This window comes from Haematobia irritans, chromosome 2 (assembly GCF_050003625.1).
Source record: "Haematobia irritans isolate KBUSLIRL chromosome 2, ASM5000362v1, whole genome shotgun sequence".
Taxonomy (NCBI): Eukaryota; Metazoa; Arthropoda; class Insecta; order Diptera; family Muscidae; genus Haematobia; species Haematobia irritans.
Genome location: NC_134398.1, coordinates 89,063,376 through 89,082,424, shown reverse-complemented (window position 1 = coordinate 89,082,424; position 19,049 = coordinate 89,063,376). Strand labels below are relative to the sequence as shown.

The following is a 19,049-nucleotide window of genomic DNA, read 5'->3' as shown; positions in this document are numbered from 1 at the left end:
ATGAGGATAAGCTGATTGGTCGGAAATCCTTCGCACTCGAGTGAGAGGCTTTTCCTGCTTTCGGTATGAAGACGACTTTTGTTTCCCTCCACTTTTCTGGAATATATGCTAAGTTTACACATCGTTTATATATCACCGTCAACCAGGGGATAACTCTTTCAGCCACTGCCTGTAACTCCGCCGGAGTAATTCCATCAGGTCCGGGGGATTTGAATGGTCCAAAGCTATTTAAAGCCCATTTTATTCTAGATTCCGACACAATTTCCTCGATAGGAAATGATCGCTGAGCCTCTGTTACACCGCCGGAACATGGTTCAACCGTCTGATTTCCAGGGAAGTGTGTGTCCAAAAGTACCTCCAACGTCTCCTCACTGGACGTTGTCCAATTTCCCTCCGATGTTTTAATGAAACCTGGAGCGGTGTTAGTGGATGCTAGTACCTTCCGTAGTCTGGAAGCCTCTGACGTATTCTCAATACTGCTACAGTAATCATCCCAAGAGTTTTGTTGAGACCTTCTCAGTTCTCGTTTATATTCTCTCAGATTCATCTTGTAAGTGTCCCAATCCTCCGGAGCTCTTGTGGACTTTGCTTTGTTAAAGAGCTTCCTGCAGGATTTCCTCATATTACTTAACTCCGTAGTCCACCATGGCGGCCGATTTTTTCCCCTTGGCATTCCTCTAGGGCAAGCAGCTTTCAGTGAAATGTTGAAGGCCTTAGTAATCCGCTCCACTGCGTGTTCGATATCTTGCACAGTGCTCATATTTGTCTCCGGCATTTCCGGTATCATCGAATTGAACGATTCCCTATACCTATTCCAATCAGCTTTCCTAACATTTGGCGGAAATATGGTCTTTGAAGTACGAACAGCCAATCTGAAACTGATGTAGCGATGATCTGAGAAGCTATGTTCCCTCAAAACTTGCCACTCAGATATCTTATCATTCAGTTCCGGAGAGGTCAACGTTACGTCCAAAACCTCTTGTCTGTTCCTGGTGACGAAGGTTGGTGCATCTCCCTTATTGCAAACTACCAGGTTAGTACGCAAAATAAACTCTATTAGCGACTCTCCCCTTGCATTAGTATCACTACTTCCCCAAATACTATGATGTGCATTTGCATCGCATCCCATAATGAGTTTTGTCTTTGTTTTTAGTGACTCCTCAACTAAGGTCTTAACGGCACAGGGTGGCATCTCCCTATCATGTCCCATGTAGACCGAAGATACCCAATATTTGCATGTGGATATCTCTAGACTGGCTACGACAGTGTCTGCATTGCTCAATGAAGGAAGCAGAAACAAGTTTAGTTCGTTTTTAGCAATTATACATGCTCGATTTATATCGGTACCGGTATTATGCAAAAGTTTGAAACCCGGAGTGCTTAATTCACAGATCTTGTTCTTATATATGTATGGTTCTTGAATAAGAACTATATCTATGTCTCCTTTCATCAGGAGAACTTTTAAGGCAGCACAAGCGGCCTTACAATGGTGAAGATTTATCTGGAGGAACCGTAGAACCATCCAAATTTTCAACCACCGTCACATCAGCCGCTTCAATTGAGTCATCAAGGGCTTCCTCTTCACAGATCTCGGTGACTCTCGCAACAATCCGCGGTTCAGTTTTGGTGAGGCTTGAGCCTGTAGAAACTTCCCGCATATGATTTTCGCCATAGTCTGCAGGTTTTATGTCTCCTTCGGCTTCGCTAGGAGATTTTTTCACTGCTGACTCTACCGGAGGCTTGTCCGTTTCGGTATCCTTTGGCTGATCGCTTTTGTATACCTTCATATGGATATCATGAAAGCCATAACTTACGCGTCCTTGGGTCTGGGCTAGATGTGGCAGCGACTCCATGTTTAATATAAACACCGCATGTCGTCTTGGTCCATCCACCTCATCCAAATGACCAACCTTCCAATCGGCGGTTGGAAGATCTGGGTTACATTCTTTTAGTCTCTCTAGTATTGACTCAGGATCAGGAGGGTTTGCCGGTATCCATGCATGTGCTCTAGGTTTAGCCGGTATGTCTTTTTTATCGACTAACTCCAAAGCGGCTCCTTCCCAAACTTCACCAATTAGCATCAATGCAGCTTTAAAGCAATCCATAGACCTCTGGTCTGCAAAAGCTATTAACTTATATCGTCCTTGATACCATCCAGCATCTTGCCGTCGAGGACTTGGTCCGGGAAACTTTTTTCGCACCTCTGAGTAGACACCAGACAATTTCCCCCATTTTTGCCTTGGAATCGTACCGTCCAATGTTCCTTTATTAATAATAGCCATCACAAGGCTGTCTTTTGCAACTGAGGCAAACGATCTTTGATCCCGTTTATAGGATGGCAGCTCATCCGGTGATCGTTCCCTTTTTCCAGCTTCAAGAACTCCTTGAGCCCATTTTAAGGAATCGCTTTGCTTAGCCGACAACGTGCTTGGGTCGACTGATCCTAATTTCTTTAGGATAAACAAAGCATTTCTTCGTTCCTTGAATCTCTTTCGAGAGGGATTGCCTCCTTTTGATGTCGTCACCTTAGAAAAGGTTCGACTTGCCAAAGTGTCACCGCCAGTCGACCCGTCTACAGGTCGACTAATTGGGCCTGACTCTTGGTCGATGCCCAAATTTATAACTTCAGTCGTTACCCGTCCACTGGGCCCTGAAGTTAGCAACCCAGTGGATGACTTTGAATTTCGCTGCATGGTGGTTTATTATTTCCACCACACGTGAAATTCGTAATAAGTACTTATTACGATGAAATACTCCGCTATTAAAAAACACGTCCGTTCAGTTCGACGGTTGAAGAACAATTGTGAAAATGCGTCAACAATCATGAGCCACATTTAATTAAATATCGGCCCAGCAAAATCGATATGTATACGTTGCCAAGGTTTAGTTGCGTTTGGCAAACTTTGATAAATCTTATGAGGAGATTGATTTTCTATTTTACAAGTATCACATTTAGAAGCGATAAGTTCGATGTCTTTATCTATGTTTTCCCACCATATGTTTTGTCTGGCTAACTGCTTCATTTTTACTACACCCCAATGTCTCTGGTGTAATAATCGTAATGCTTGGCTCTTCAAGGCGTTTGGTATAATTACTCGAACATAATCGGTTTGAAGACAAAGCATATCATTTTGAATTGTTAATGAATGTCTTCTGTTGAAAAAACATTTAATATGTTGAATGTGGCACTTTAATTGATCAGGCCAACCTTTCTCCACATAGTTACGTACTAGGCTTAAAATTTTGTCCTGTTTAGCAAACTTACGAATTTGATTTGGATTGATTGGAAAATCGTCGAAGATAATGCTGTAGCATGCTTCTTCTTGATCAAATTTGTGATCAACTCCAGATGGAAGGCGCGATAGTGCGTCGGCATTACCATGTTAAATCGTTTTGCGATATTTAATATCAAAATTGTATTCCATAAGGGTTATGGCCCAGCGCTGCAATCTGTGCGCGGTCGTCGTCGGCAGATGCTTATTTGGACCGAAAATACTCACTAAAGGCTTGTGGTCAGTTATCAAAACAAATTTTATTCCATAGAGATATTGATGAAAACGATTAACTCCAAACACAATAGCAAGTCCTTCCTTCTCTATTTGGCTATACTTTATTTGATGTTGGTCCAATGTTTTAGAAGCAAATGCGATAGGCTTTTCAGTACCATCCGGATAAACGTGAGAAATTACAGCACCAATACCGAAAGGTGATGCATCTGTTGCAAGATGCAACGGTAACTCATCTTGAAAATGTGCGAGTTGTGCTGCATTAACAATATGTTGTTTAAGTTCTTCAAAAGCTTGCTGTTGGGAGGCACCCCCTTTGAATTTGGTATTCTTTTTTCGAAGATTGTTGATTGAAGCGGCGATAGTCGAAAAATTTGGTACGAAGTTATGGTAATAGTTAGCTTTACCCATAAACGCTTCCAATTGTTTAATGTCTGTAGGAGGTTTCATATTTTTCACGGCTGCAACCCCTGACTCGTCTGGTAAAATTCCTCCTGCACTAATTTGTCGACCAAGATATGTAATTTTTTGTTGTAAGAACTGACATTTTCCCTTTTTGCACTTGATGCCATTACTCTGAAGGATGTTAAGAATGTTCTCCAGTCTTGTAAAATGTTCAGCTAAAGGCCGGTGCTATGTTCATTCTTGCGAAAAATTTTTATGGAAACCATTATTTCGCACAAAGAAAGCGGCGTTTTTTTAGGTAGCTTGGAGCGCTATTTTACAGGGAGCGATATTGGATTAAGTTGGTGGTTGTTGATTGTTTTTACAAAATAACATTTTATTTTTCCTTGGGCAATTGATCTGCTATTCCTTTGATCCTTTGTATAGTTTCGGAACAAAAATATGGTCCGTGTTTGATTTATAAACCCGCACAAATAGTTTTTAATAAATAAATTATTTCTTAATTCACATTGCAAATGGCGCCGTGCTATAAACGTCAGTTTTTCAACACGAAAAAACAAAGTATCACAAATGAAAAAAATTTAGCAATTTTTTCGCATTTTTTGGTTTTGTATGGAGTTTCAACGCGAAAACCGAACAGAGTACCGGCCTTAAAGTTGGAGCTGATATAATTATATCGTCAATATAATTAGCACATCCATCGATACCATGAATAAGTTGTTCAATATATTTTTGAAAAATAGCTGGAGCGCTAGCGATGCCATAGGGAAGTCGTTGATATTGGAATAGTCCAAGCGGCGTGTTGATTACCATAATACTTTTGGATTCTTCATCCAATTCCATTTGAAGATAAGCATCTTTCAAATCAATCGTTGAAAAGAATTTGCCATCGCGTATTTTATGTAATAAAATTTCTCGAGTTGGTAATGGATATTGTTCAATTTCGATCTGTTGATTAATGGCTACCTTGAAATCACCAATAATTCGAATCGCATTATTTGGCTTTTTTGCTAAAACAATGGGTGATGCCCACTGGCTGAATTTAATTGGCTTTAATATTTGTAAATTTACAAGTCTGTCCATTTCTTCTTTAAACACTTTCATTTGAGCAAATGGTATTTGTCTGCTACGAAAAAAATGCAGTTGTACATCCGGCTTTAGTTTAATACTTGCTTTAAAGTTTTTTACGGAACCTAAAGCGGGCTCAAATACTTCCTTGTATTTAAGGCATAGTTCTTCTATTTTTTTCGCATGTTTCATTAATTGTGTTCACTTGTTGAATTTTAAAACCGTTCTGTGTTCACTACAATTATCGTCACTTCCTTTTCTTTATTTCCACATTTGACATTTGTAATTACACCCAGAAAAAAGTGCCTTCGAAACTAAAGGAAAAATTCTTCATCAATATAGTTTATCCATTTTATTTCCATTAAGGTAAATTTTTGTGAGAAATAATAAAATTTACTCGTTTCAGTAAAAAAATCCTAAACTGTAAGCAGTTAGGAATAGTTCATTAACTAGAATAAGGCATGGAATTTTACTAATACTGTTTTCTTCGCTGGGTATAAGAATTTACTACTGAACAAGAAAATTTTATTCACCGATAACAAAGCATTCGTAAAAATAAACAAAATCCGAACTAAAACCAAGTTTCCTCAAAATTAGTAAAATTTCTTATAAAATGATAATTGCGACTTCCTTGGCATAGAAAAATATTTTAGTTCATTCGTACTAAGAAGTATGCAATCCTTTCAAAACTTAAGGAAACACACTTGTTAGAATATAGGAAATTTTCCTATATTTCTATTGTTTACCTGTAATCGATACCTGTCATCGTAATCGATGTGTTTGCGCGTGGGTGTAATCGATATGTTTGCGCGTGGGTTGTTTTTTAGTTGGAATCGCGTTGTTATGGTATACGGAGAGATTGTTAAAAAATAATATGGTAAAATAATATAATAAGTAACAAATAAAATATATAAAAGATTTATTATTTTAAATTAGTGAGAAAAATGTTCGTTTTTTTGAAAATAAATCTATCAATGTTCGTGATGGTGTATAAAGAAAGAAAACACCAGCAGAATAAAAACCCTTTCATTTGTCTTCATTTTGGAATCTTCAATTATCAGGTAATATTCAGCGCTAACCTTTTGTAACAAAAATGGTTTATGATTTTTTATATTTGTAGGTATTGAAATTGTAAAAGGAGGACAAAATCGTTAGGCAGCAACTTATTAAAAGTGAAAGGTACAAGAAGAAGAAAAAATGCGTTTTGCAGTTGATGACATTACATGGAAATTGGAAATAGTGGAATAATAAACTAATATTTCAAGGCCAATCGATGCTGTTGATTCTTAATAAATATATTCAATATATTAATAAAACATGTCTTTTATTGAAGATAAAATTGCTTATATAAATAAATAAAATTGTATTTAAAAACGAAGGTAAGCAGTTCTAATTATGAAGTAAAAGTTTTACCACAAATATGTAAGATTTGTCCAAATGAATGAAAAAATTTCAATAAACTCATTCCATATATGAATTCAAATCAGTTAAATTTTTTCATTCTGTAGCATAGTGGTAAATAAATATAGGAAAATGTTAACTAATATATGGAATGCATTATACCTAATTTCTACGAAAATCACATCGTTCAAAAAAAATAAAAATGTCTTTGGCGCTATACGAAGTTCAACTTTCTTCACAGTAAGTTCATTTTAACTTAAAGAAGGGGTCACTTTTTTCTGGGTGTAGTTCACCAAGGATGGGTATTATCTTTTTCCCGAATCCATATAAAATTCGTTTAGTTTTCACTAATTTTGGGTTATTCAACAATTTATAGGTTTTTAAATTAATTAATGATATTGATGCACCTGAATCCATTTGACATTTCACAAATTTACCACAAATGTAAGCTTTCGAATTATTGTTTAATATTGAACCGGTTACGTCAAAAATATTTTCAACACTATCAACGTTATGATGTTGTTTACCACTGTGTCTTATTGACTTGTTTTATATATACGTTGTTATTATTTATTTTTGCAGACATACATACTGGTGCTATGTGTCCAATTTTACCGCACTTATTACACATACTATTCTTGAATTTACATTGTTCCCTTGTGTGAGATTGAAAACATCCCGAACACGATTTTAATTTGTTTTTATATTGATTTTTTTCCTTTGTATTTTTCCCGATCGCGTTTATGTTAAGTTTGTTTTCATTATTACTTGTAATTGCTGCCACTGTTTTTGTTGTTGCTTCATACGAATCTGCTATAAGCAAAACATCTTCTAGCGATGTTTGCTGCTTTTGTAATGCTGCTGCGCGAACTGCATCATGAGGAGTATGAACAATAATTTGGTCGCGTATCATGTCGTCGACATAACTTGAAGAACATGTATCGGAGTTGCAAACGAACACACACTCACGAGCAAGACCACGGAGATCTGCAACCCATTATTTATAGGTTTGACCAAATTTCATTTCGCTTTTAAAAAATGCATACCTCGCTGCAACAATATGATGAGAGACTTTGAAATGCTCCGTTAATTTTTCCGTTAGATCGAGAAATGTTTTGTCTTCTAAGTTTGAAGAACCAAATAAGTTTTTTAGCAAATCATATAACTCTGGTCCTATCCACGACAGAAAAAATGATTTTTGTTTCATAGGCTGTGAAACAGTATATGCTGCAAAATGTTGATTTAATTGCTCCAAGTATGAGTCCCACGATTGGTTGTCTTTGATGAATGCGTGAAATGGTGTCAGTTGAAAGTTTTTCAAACATTGATTGCATCCACTGTTGTTGTTGTGTCAGTAAATTTGTAGCAAATTCGTGTTGTTGCTGTAGAAGCACGGGAATATTAATATTATTGTCATCGACCGGCATTATGAATTTAAGAACGGTTGTTCGTCACTTATCCAAATTACTACCACACACGCACGAAAAAAAACTTTTTTTTTTGTTTTATCTCGTCGCCAACTGTTATGTTTGAGTCATTGAAACGCACGCTTAGAGAGCTATTGTGAGACTGTTTTATTCAAAGTAGTTAGAGATGGCTTAAAGTTAACATGAACGAATTTATCGTACTAAATTGAATTATCGATGACCACATAAACTAAAAATCGTACCCAATATATAACAGTAAAGAATCTTACAGTGTGTCGGATCGATACGACTTGTCGGCGATGACTAAATAATCGGTAAATGTGTTATGCGCTTTACAGACTATCAGTTATTCCGGACGGAATGTCGGTGTTTGTAAAGAATCTTACAGTGTGTCGAATCGATAAGACTTTTCGGCGATGACTAAATAATCGGTAAATGTGTTGTCCATCCCATAAACATGTAGCAGTATCGATTATGCCTTCGGACTTAACTTATAATGTGCGGAATGTCGGTGTTTGTAAAGAATCTTACAGTGTGTCGGATCGATACGACTTGTCGGCGATGACTAAATAATCGGTAAATGTGTTATGCGCTTTACAGACTATCAGTTATTCCGGACGGAATGTCGGTGTTTGTAAAGAATCTTACAGTGTGTCGGATCGATACGACTTGTCGGCGATGACTAAATAATCGGTAAATGTGTTATCGATCCCATAAATATGCAGCAGTATCGATTATGCCTTCGGACTTAACTTATAATGTGCACAATATATGGGATATGTTCGACACGAGCACTGTCGTCCGGAATAACTGATAGTCTGTAAAGCGCATATGCCGATATAAATTAGTCCATCCTGCGGCGGATTGGGATTAGATTCGGGTTAGAGATTAGTTGTACAACCAATCTTACAATCACATTTAAAATACATTTAAATTTTCTGAGCTAATTTTTTGTAAATTTATTATAGCAGCGTGAAATTGATTGATTGTGGGTGGAAGGTTCAAAATTTTGGATAAAATTCGACAATTAGTATTACTTTTTTCTGATTTAAATCGATATGTTTGATTAATTGGCGGCTAAATTTGAGTCACGGTGAGTCGACATATTCGGCGGCGGCGTCGACTGTCCAAAAATGAACGGCGGCGACTGAAATCGGAGGCGCGACTCGGCGGCTTCATTCTCTGGTCGCAATATGCTGGTGGTTAGGTCAACAACATAAAACTAAATTGATCGCATTGGTTATTGTAACCAATTGAATAGTTATGAGAATTCCTATTTTATTTTGTGAACTTTTTTACAGTTGTATTAGATATTAATGGGAGAAATAATTAAAACATTGTTCTTGTTACAAAAAATAGGTTAGTGTTATTATCTCCTAGTACTAAGATCACGTTTTCGCACGAAGAAATTTTATACTCCATACAAACAACGTTAGCGCGGAATAAATGCGATATCTTTGTTTTGTGCAATTTCAGACACATATTTATACAGCCCTGGAATTTTCGCACGAAAAAAAAGGCAGGCATATTATTTCGCATATTATTTTGCTATTTATGCTAACGAAATTTTTGGTAGCGTTCAATTTCGTAAGCTGGTACGCACCTCTAATGAAAATAACAGGGTTGTCAAAAGCATATTTTGGCAGCAAAAATTTAATTTATTACAATCATTGTGTGCGTAAAAGTTTTAAAAGGTCTTTAATAATAAACAATTTATTTGAGGAATATTTGGAACATATATTAACAATTTTTAAAAGCGATTAGATGGTTTAAAATTTGTGTACACAGCCCTGTTTTTTTGTTGTAGACTTAAATAAATTTTTGCTACCGAAAATTTCGCTAGAGGTGCATACCGGCCTTATCTCTTAAAATAGGGTCTCAAACTCAGGGATGTTAACTTGTTCATGCGAAATAATATGCCTGCCTATTTTTTGGCCACATAATAACCATCTGCCATTGGTATACAAAAATACCCCTATAAAAATAGACAAACATTATTTCATAGACAACATTATTTCATTTAGGTCAAAAGCCTTTGTTGTCAACACCTAATCTTTTTTGTATTTTCATAATTTATTAAGATAAATACATAAAATCTCAATATAATCTGCGCTTTTCATGAACTATTGGAATTTGGTAAGTATATCTAACAATTTGTTAGGGTAATAATAAATAACATCGGTTGCACCAACAAACCGAACAATTAATAAGAGATTGAGACAACCAATGCAAGGTTGGTCCAACACACTACCATGCAGTTACAATTGCCAAATGTTAGTCGTGCTGACAGATATCATGGAACCACCCACAATGTTTATATTCTTTATAATAGATGATTAGAGAAAAGTAATCGTGAAAAAATACGTTTCACCCCATCACAGTTCGCGATTGTTGTAGTCACGTTGGTAGATTTGAATGACAAGAAAAAAAGAAAACATGCCTCTATTCCCAATAAACACAGGATGAGCGTTTTTCAAATGCAACAACTTTTCAGTTTGAGGGTAAATATAATTTTCAACATAAATTCAACTTGACTTGAAATAGCTCATCTTCAATACATCTTCAAATTGTTTGCGAATTACTTCCAATTTGCCAATTTGCCAAAGTGTTGACGAAATCTTTGAAAAGGTGTTGAAGATAATATGAGAAAACTTTGATAAAACACTACATTAAAATGCAACGAAAAAACCATGTGGTTTTCAATACTTATTTGTGCAGCGAAGTTTGTGGTCAATTGCAAGAAATAAAAAAATGGAAAATTTTAGTCAAATAAGCAAATAGTGTATAAAAATAGGTAAGTGAAAATAAAAAATGAAATAAAACTTTAAGGAAGTCATTAAATGTATATCTCTTTGCAGAAAACTAAAATGATGGATTCTACGTTCTTGAAAACATTAAAAAGCTGACCGATGAAGAAATGGTGGACTTGAACCGTTTCAAATAGTTTATAATAATTGGTACGTCAATATGAAAAATTAAATCAACACTTTAGAGAAGTCACTAAATTTAAATCTCTTTACAGAAAACAAAAATCTTTGGATGCTACATTCTTGCAAACATTAAGAAGCTGACCAATGAAAAATGAGTGGCTTATCGTCAAGAAAAAGTTTCCAGAAACATTACAAGTGCAACCAATTAAAATTGTTAAAAACAACAAATTGTTGAAATCAACAACTTCTGGATGCAAATATGCATCACATCGTCAGTTTAATTCATATGCTATTATCAGTTTAAAATGGATATTTTGTGAATTCCTTCTGCTGGAAATCAATTCTAACACGCGGTCCAGTACATTCCTAATTTCAAATTGCCTGCATGTTAATAAATTTTAATGCTGTTTTATGACACCAAAAGGAAGGAAATCGAATTATCAATGCAAAAGTGTTTACTAATAATGTTTAAGATATTTAAAGTTTTGTTGCTTGTTTTTTTTTCTTATTTGTTGATATGTTTAATAAGATTATTATTTATCAATTGGTATTGTAGTGTATTATGTAGTGTAGTGTATTATTATATATTTTATTTTGATGAAAATGAATAAATTGTACAAAATTCATAGAATTTTGGCTTTGACTTTCAATTTGAAGTGGGGATATCATTCATACAAATTTAGGTTGAAAAGTATTTGCAACGATAGGGCTGTTTTCTTTTAGCTCTGGATACCCTAAGCCGTGAAGGACTAAAAGAAAACAGAGTACTCGTTTATCCAGGACATCTCCAAAAATATGCAACACTGTCATCAACTGTTCAAAAACAATCACAGAAAAGAAGTCAAATCTTGCATTTTTAATGTATGAAATGCTCCAATTAGTAATAAATATTTACTGCTGCGATTATTTGTGACACTATACCACTTTGAATTTCATGTTTTTCGATAAATTAGTCACAATAAAGTGCTATTGTGAAGCGTCACTATATCAAAGCATAATCTGGCATGATCGGTGCAAAAAGAAAACAGCCCTGATGTTAATTTTGAATTTGACTCGCATCGAGAATTGTTTGACAAATTATTGAGTAGCGATGCATTTCAATTTGAGGATAACACTTGAGATATTATTGCTAATGTGTTGAATTTCACTGTTGAGGGTAATGTCTGTTTTTGTTGAGAACGCGATTTTCTTAACAATTTCTCAACTTGAATCTTACCCTAATCCTTTCAAAAAATATTTGAAAAATTGTTGAAATTTAGCATTTTTCAAACGTTTGTGTTTATTGGGTTGCCACGTCTCCGAATAGGTGGCAGCGATATTCCCATTTTTCAGTTATCGAATTGTAAAAGCCTAAACTACCTCCTATCGTTACAGCTGATTAATCATTATATTACGAGCTGATAATTGTTTTTTGTTTAAGATACCAACAATTGTAGAAACATACTAAAAAATCCAAATATAAATGCTCAATCATGTCTGATGAAGATGTAATAAAAATCAATCAGCCTGAAGAATTGAGTTTCGAAAAACGTATGTAAATAAATAGCTATTGCTATTGGGATGGTATCAGAATCATACGCCCTGTTTTTTCTAGATCCTGAAAGCTATGAAGAAAAAAGGAAAAGAGAAAAAATTCAACAGTTACTTGATGAAGGGGAAGGAAAAATTCAGTTAGACGTCTTAAGAAATCTTGCAAGGAATGATCATGGTCTTGTATCGGATGACTTGCGTAGAACTTTATGGCCGCTCCTTGCGGGCGTTGATGTTTCCACTTTGGAGCCAGCGCCTAAATTGAGCGACCTTCAAACCCACCCAGAATATAATCAAGTAGTTCTAGATGTCAACCGCTCGCTGAAGAGATTCCCTCCTGGTATACCATATGAGCAACGTATTGCTCTACAGGATCAGTTGACAGTTTTAATCTTAAGAGTTATAAACAAATATCCATATTTACGGTACTACCAAGGATATCATGATGTTGCTGTGACTTTCCTTTTAGTTGTTGGTGAGGAGGTTGCATTTGCCGTAATGGAGGAACTTTCAACTACTCACTTTTGTGAATGCATGCAGGAAACCATGGATTCTACACAAAAGAGACTTATGTTTATTTGGCCCATAGTAAATTTCGAAAATTCTGCGCTATTCCAGTTCCTACAAAGGTCTTCTGTGGGCACACTCTTCGCGTTGCCATGGTATTTGACTTGGTTCGGTCACAGCCTAAACTCGTACAAATCTGTGGTTAGGTTATATGATTACTTCTTAGCATCACCAATATATTCACCAATTTTTGTAACCGCTGCTATAATACTATACAGAGAGCAAGCTATACTCGCAGAGGATTGTGATATGGCTTCAATACATTGCCTTCTTTCAAAGGTAAACCTTGAAGTTTATATTATGCAAATTAAATGCAGGAATGATTTATAATTTTAGCTGCCAGACGATATGCCAATAGAAGATCTCTTGAAAACATCGAGTAATCTCTATGACAAATATTCCCTTACGGTTATTGAGAAAGAAGTAGAAAAATTAATTAAATTGGAGTAAGTAAAAAAAGAGCTTTACCTATTTTAAATCAAATTAATTGTCATCTATTTAGGAAACAACAAAGAAAACGTGAAGAAGAACTTGCGATGAAACGGCGAAAACAATTTCCGCAATCGCATAGTAAGGAGAACTTTTTGCTTAATCACTGGATTCGGCAAATGTTAACACCGAAGGCGTTCATAGTTACAACTGCATTTTCAATTCTAGTTGGATTTTGTGCTTACTGCTACAAAAATCAAGCTTTATCTACCGGTATCAGTTGAGAAATGTTAAATCGGGTGCCTTCAGTTTCCCTTCGACATGCTGATGCGCCTCTTTGCGGTGTGATTATTGGGTTTTCATTGTTTTAGTTTATTTGGAAGAGCTGTTCAACAATAACTCGTTTTTTCTTTGCACATCTTATAAAAACTCCCATCATAAGCATTTAAGATTAAATTGTTAAACGGAAAGCGTATAATAACTTACCATATTAGTTTTAAAATACTAAGAATTTATATAATAATAGCCGATCCGTTTAATCCTCTAATTTTATGTGGTAGATATAAATATCTGTGTTGGCTCTTAAGTACGAATCTTAATTCGATAGTTTTGTTTAAGTCTATGTACGTACCTAGCACGTTTTGAGAATAGCATTAATTTTTGCAATGAAAAGGTCATCATAAATATTATAATAGATTTCAAGACTGTGTTTGTTAACTTATTTCTGGGGCGCGAAATCCATATATATTCAATATTCTACATTCAATTTGATGGAAATAATTTTTCTATTTTTTGTTAACATTGGAAATTAGTATTAACAAAACAATTCAATCACTACTTCGAAATATAAGATTTTCTTGTTGCCCTTATGCGGTTTATTTCGATAAAGAATGACTTGGTTTGCATAACTTATTCCATTTTGATGTAGCTTCGTTAGTTTCTAATTGTCAATTAACAGATTGTAAGTTACAGATATCTTCTCTGCTTAACTTTAGTTAAAAAACTTCAGCTGTTAAGTTCCTGCTGTTCTGTTATTGTTCTAAAGGCATTTGTGTGTTTTGACCTGTGGGAATTCGATATCGATTTTTTTTAAATCGAAATCTACATTATCAGAATCACGGGAGTCGAGTTTTATTCGGGTATGTTCTGGATTTCCCTTCACATATTTCACCTTCCACTTTGAAATTTTTAGTTTGTTCTTGATTTCCCGTGAAACAAGATTTTTTGAAATCGCTTGCTGGAAAATCAAAGTCTGCAAATCATATAATTTGCAGATGAAAATGTAAACATATACATGCCTGGGGGCTAATCGCGGCATTCGATATAGAATTCATATTCGTATCGAGAAAATTGCTGATACGATTAAAAGTTTGGATCACGGCATTTGAGCGAAATTTGATGCAATTTCTCTAACATTGCCAACAGCAAAAAACGAAGCTGAACAAAATGAAGTTAGCGGCAAAAAATAGAATGTAGAAAAACACATATGATTTTGAAGATTTCAAAGTAAAAAGTAAATTGTATTGCATTATATCTTATCTCTTTTTACATTCCTCCGAATTCCTTCCTAATTGGAGGATGAGATGAATACAAAATAATTCGGCGACAAATAAGGAATAAAAGTGCACATTGTTATTGGTGTAAGTACATGGGTTTGAAATGGTGTGCACTGTTAGAATGTCACCTTTTTGCAGGCTCAATGGACGATTTCGGCTGATAGAGGCGTTCAAATGGAATATATCCCCATGTTCCGGTTTACGAATTCGCAAAACGCAAAATTTTTCTCAACCTCTATTTTCCGAACCACAAATATACACATAGCCCACAAAGTCTGCGTTCACTTCAATTCAGTAATTTATTTGTATAAAAACAAACAATATTGTTATAACAAAGCAAAAAATTTGTATGGTTAATTTATTATTTGTATCCGTTATTTCATAAATATGCAACAAAATGAAGATTCTTCTTCTGATATTAATGACAGCGCCATGTAATCGAATGAACGTTTGCAAACTGCTACCATAAAGTCTGCGTTCACTATATTTATTCAAATTGTACCGCTACATTTTTGAGTTTTCTTTTCAGTTTTCTTTAATTTTTTATTTTTGTTATATTTGATCGATTAGCGAGATCGTTTCCTCATTTAATTCACAAAAGTAGAAAAATTAAAAAGGGAATTTAAGAGTAAAAAAATTAGCATTGACGAAAGCAAAATAATGATTAAATTATGCCAAAAAGATAAAAATTTTCGAATTATTAGTAAAACTGTAGTTAGATCATGTTTATCTGTACAAAGAGTTATAAACAAATGTAAAGAAGCCGGCATTTTAACATCAAAACCCAGGTCTGGTCGCCCGAAAGTGTTATCAATACGGGAAGAGCGTACAATTTTTTAATATGGTGAAGGCTAATCCCAGGATAACCTCTTCCTAAATTGTGGAAAATGTTAAAGTGCCATTTAAAAAAAGTGTTTCTGCAGAAACAGCAAGAAAAGTATTGCAAAAAGCTGGATACCGCTGCTGGGTTGACTATCGAAAACCAAACATATCGTTTGTTAACAGACAAAAACGCATAGAATTTGCTCAAAAATACATAAACAAGCCCCAAAATTCTGGAAACAAGTTGTATTTTCAGACGAAAGCAGGTTTTGTATATTTGGAATCAAGGGACGTCAAATTGTGTGAAAGGACGCAGGAACTGCGCTTGAAAAATAAAACCTTGTTGGCACGGTGAAGCATGGCGGAGGCAGTGTTATGGAGTGGGGGTGAATGGCGGCTTCTGGAGGGGGTCAATTGATATTTTTTGAATTGACGATGGACAAATACTAATAAAAGGCCTGTGTGATCCACTGGAGAAAAGGATACGGCAACACAATATTTCCACCAAGAAAACGTTACGCAGGACAATGTAAATGGAGCGGGCCCAAATAACAGGAGAGTAAACAGAAAAATTGGTAGATTCTATGCCAAACAGACTAAGTGAAGTTCTAAACCAACGAGGCTATCCCGTTTATATAGAAGTTTTGCTTTCGTATTTAAGAGTTCAAATGAAATATATATGGAAAAATGTGTCTACTTTTTCGCATTTATGGTATGTTTTTTGTACATTGTATAAATAATATGATGAACGCAGACTTTATGGGCTATGTGTATATAATATGAAATTTATACACACAGTTCTTAGCCCCGCCAACATTTTTTTGAATTTGGAGGCGCTTCTGAGAATCCCCACTACGTCGAAAACAGTCGTGTACGATATCCAAAACTCCTCGGAAAAGCGCCAATAAGAGCTCCTTCAAACAATCAGACAAAGTGCATTTAAGATAGTTGTAAAAGAATCATTGTGGTCAAGTAAAACACGATTGTTTAGATGTTTATTAATCATTTATAAATTCTCATAAATATAACATTTATACGACTATCACATCACATTTTACATATTTTTATGCATTAATAAAATATTGATGTTGAGTTACAAGTTGCAAGTTACATGTTGTAGCGTCTATCAGCCAGTGCTTTTATTCCCAATGGAGGCAGCGTGTCTGGAAAAATATTTGAAAAACTATCACTTTATTCCATTTGGAAAGTCAAAAAATGTTCACCAATATACCTTTCACAATTTTAAGCGAAATAACTATGTTTTCAGCACTTCATTATCATTTTTATTTAAATAAATTATAAGAAGCTAGTTGTGCTTGGTGTTTCACAAAATATAACGTGGCTCTTGTAACAATAGTGATGGCAAAATACTTTCATGCGAATAATGATGACAAAATACTATCACAGTTGGCGATTGTTGCAGTGTCACTTACGAGTCTGTGGTAGCGATGAGGATGAAATGGAACTTTGAAATGCTAGCAGGGTAGGTTAGGTTAGGTTAAAGTGGCAGCCCGATTAAATTTCAGGCTCACTTAGACTATTCAGTCCATTGTGATACCACATTTAACTAAAAGTACCTATTACATATGGGCACTTCTAGTCTTAACCACTGAACCTTCTCTATTATTTACTTTTGTTGAACCAACCAGATTGCTCCAAAAACATTAACAAACTGTTTAAGTTAACGTTTTCCAGGTCCGCCAGTAATCTAAAGCTATATGCTCCTAAAATTCGCTTACGCCTTACACAAAAAGCAGGACACTCACACAAGAGGTGTTTAATTGATTCCTTTTCCTCCACATCATGACAGCTTATACAATAGTCATTATACTTAGCACCTATAGTTTTTGCAAATTCGCCTATCAGGCAGCGACCCGTTATAGCAGATATCAGGAGTGCTATCTGACGCCTTGAGAACACTAGCATATCTATTGCGCGGTTTAAGTTTAAATGGGGCCATATTTGCTTGGTGTCGTTACAACCTTGCAATTCTTCCATCGAATATTGGCCATCATAACGGCCTTCTCACGCAGTAAGAGCTTGCAGGTGGCCAGAGGCATACCAACAGATTCTAGTTCCCCTGGAATATGTAAGGTAGTTCCTAGCCTTGCTAACTCATCTGCTTCGCAGTTCCCCGGTATGTTCCTATGGCCAGGCACCCATATTAGGTGAATATTGTACTGCTCAGCCATCTCGTTGAGAGATTTGCGGCAGTCTATGGCCGTTTTCGAGTTAAGGAACACAGAGTCCAAGGATTTTATTGCAGGTTGACTGTCTGAGTATATATCAATGCCAATATTTGTTGGAACATTACTTCTCAGCCAATTCACCACCTCTCTTATTGCCAATATTTCAGCGTGAAAAACACTACAGTGATTAGGTAATCTTTTCGCTATTCGAATTTCCAGATCTTTAGAATATACTCCGAACCCCACTTGTCCATTCAATTTGGAGCCATCAGTATAGAAATCTATATATCTTTTATTCCCCGGGGTCTGTGTACACCACGCCTCACTGTTGGGAATTAGAGTTTCAAACTTTTTTGTCGAAAAGTGGTTTTGCCAGGGTGTAGACACATCTGGCATTACTTTGAGGACCGAACTGTGACCGTACATTTTTTCCGACCATAGCGATAGCTCGCGCAACCGCACAGCCGTTGTTGCAGCTGACTGTTTGGCCAAAATGTCTAAAGGCAATAGATGCAGCATGACATTAAGGGAGTCTGTTCCTGTCTTACTAAATGCGCCTGAGATACATAAGCTCGCCATACGCTGAACTTTATCTAAACAAGTCGGTTTCTGAAGTGCCGGCCACATACTACAACACCATATACCATTATAGGTCTAACCACTGCCGTGTATAGCCAATGTACAATTTTTGGTTTTAGTCCCCACTTTTTTCCTATTGCCTTTTTGCACGAGTACAAAGGTACCGTTGCTTTTCTCGCCCTTTCTTTAACATTAAGCTTAAAGTTCAGCTTCCTGTCCAAAATAACGCCAAGGTATTTTGCACACTCACCAAAGGGAATTTCAATACCCCCAAAGGAAATGGGCCTAACCGTGGGAGTTTTGCGATCTGTGCAGTACATGACTAGTTCTGTCTTTGCAGGATTTACCCAAAGACCATTATCTTTCGCCCATTTCTCAGTCATCCGGAGGGCCCTGTGAATAATATCTCTGATTGTGGATGGGAATTTTCCCCTGTCTGCTAGCGCCACATAATCTGCGTATGCCACCACTTTTATCCTTTCTTTTTCTAGGGAAACCAGAAGGTTGTTTATAGCAACATTCCAAAGAAGAGGTGATAGAACTCCTCCTTGGGGAGTGCCTCTGTTCACATACCTTTGTATGTTTGCTTGTCCTAGTGTGGCTGAAATACGTCTCTTTATTAAAAGTTCGTCTAACAGCC

The 19,049-nt window shown here is 35.8% G+C and overlaps 1 protein-coding gene and 3 long non-coding RNA genes across 5 annotated transcripts; 3 read left to right on the top strand and 1 right to left on the bottom strand.

The window, feature by feature from the left end:
* Nucleotides 1-5,820: 5,820 nt before the first annotated feature.
* On the top strand, nucleotides 5,821-6,295 carry LOC142223192 (uncharacterized). Its single transcript, XR_012718616.1, has 2 exons — nucleotides 5,821-6,040; nucleotides 6,100-6,295. It is a non-coding gene; the product is annotated as an uncharacterized LOC142223192 (long non-coding RNA).
* A 3,812-nt stretch (nucleotides 6,296-10,107) lies between these two features.
* LOC142225711 (uncharacterized) lies at nucleotides 10,108-11,368 on the top strand. Of its 2 annotated transcripts, XR_012719374.1 has the most exons (4): nucleotides 10,108-10,308; nucleotides 10,414-10,601; nucleotides 10,666-10,764; nucleotides 10,830-11,368. It is a non-coding gene; the product is annotated as an uncharacterized LOC142225711 (long non-coding RNA). The 2 variants fall into 2 exon arrangements; XR_012719373.1 differs by having other exon boundaries at nucleotides 10,108-10,601.
* Nucleotides 11,369-12,095: 727 nt separating this feature from the next.
* LOC142225710 (TBC1 domain family member 20) lies at nucleotides 12,096-13,965 on the top strand. Its single transcript, XM_075295550.1, has 4 exons — nucleotides 12,096-12,267; nucleotides 12,332-13,113; nucleotides 13,171-13,280; nucleotides 13,337-13,965. The coding sequence occupies exons 1-4, from the start codon at nucleotides 12,210-12,212 to the stop codon at nucleotides 13,545-13,547; spliced, it is 1,161 nt and encodes a 386-aa protein (XP_075151665.1). The 5' UTR covers nucleotides 12,096-12,209; the 3' UTR covers nucleotides 13,548-13,965.
* Nucleotides 13,966-16,603: 2,638 nt separating this feature from the next.
* LOC142223191 (uncharacterized) lies at nucleotides 16,604-17,879 on the bottom strand. Its single transcript, XR_012718615.1, has 2 exons — nucleotides 16,873-17,879; nucleotides 16,604-16,804 (listed from the first exon to the last, which is right to left on the bottom strand). It is a non-coding gene; the product is annotated as an uncharacterized LOC142223191 (long non-coding RNA).
* Between the last annotated feature and the right edge of the window lie 1,170 nt (nucleotides 17,880-19,049).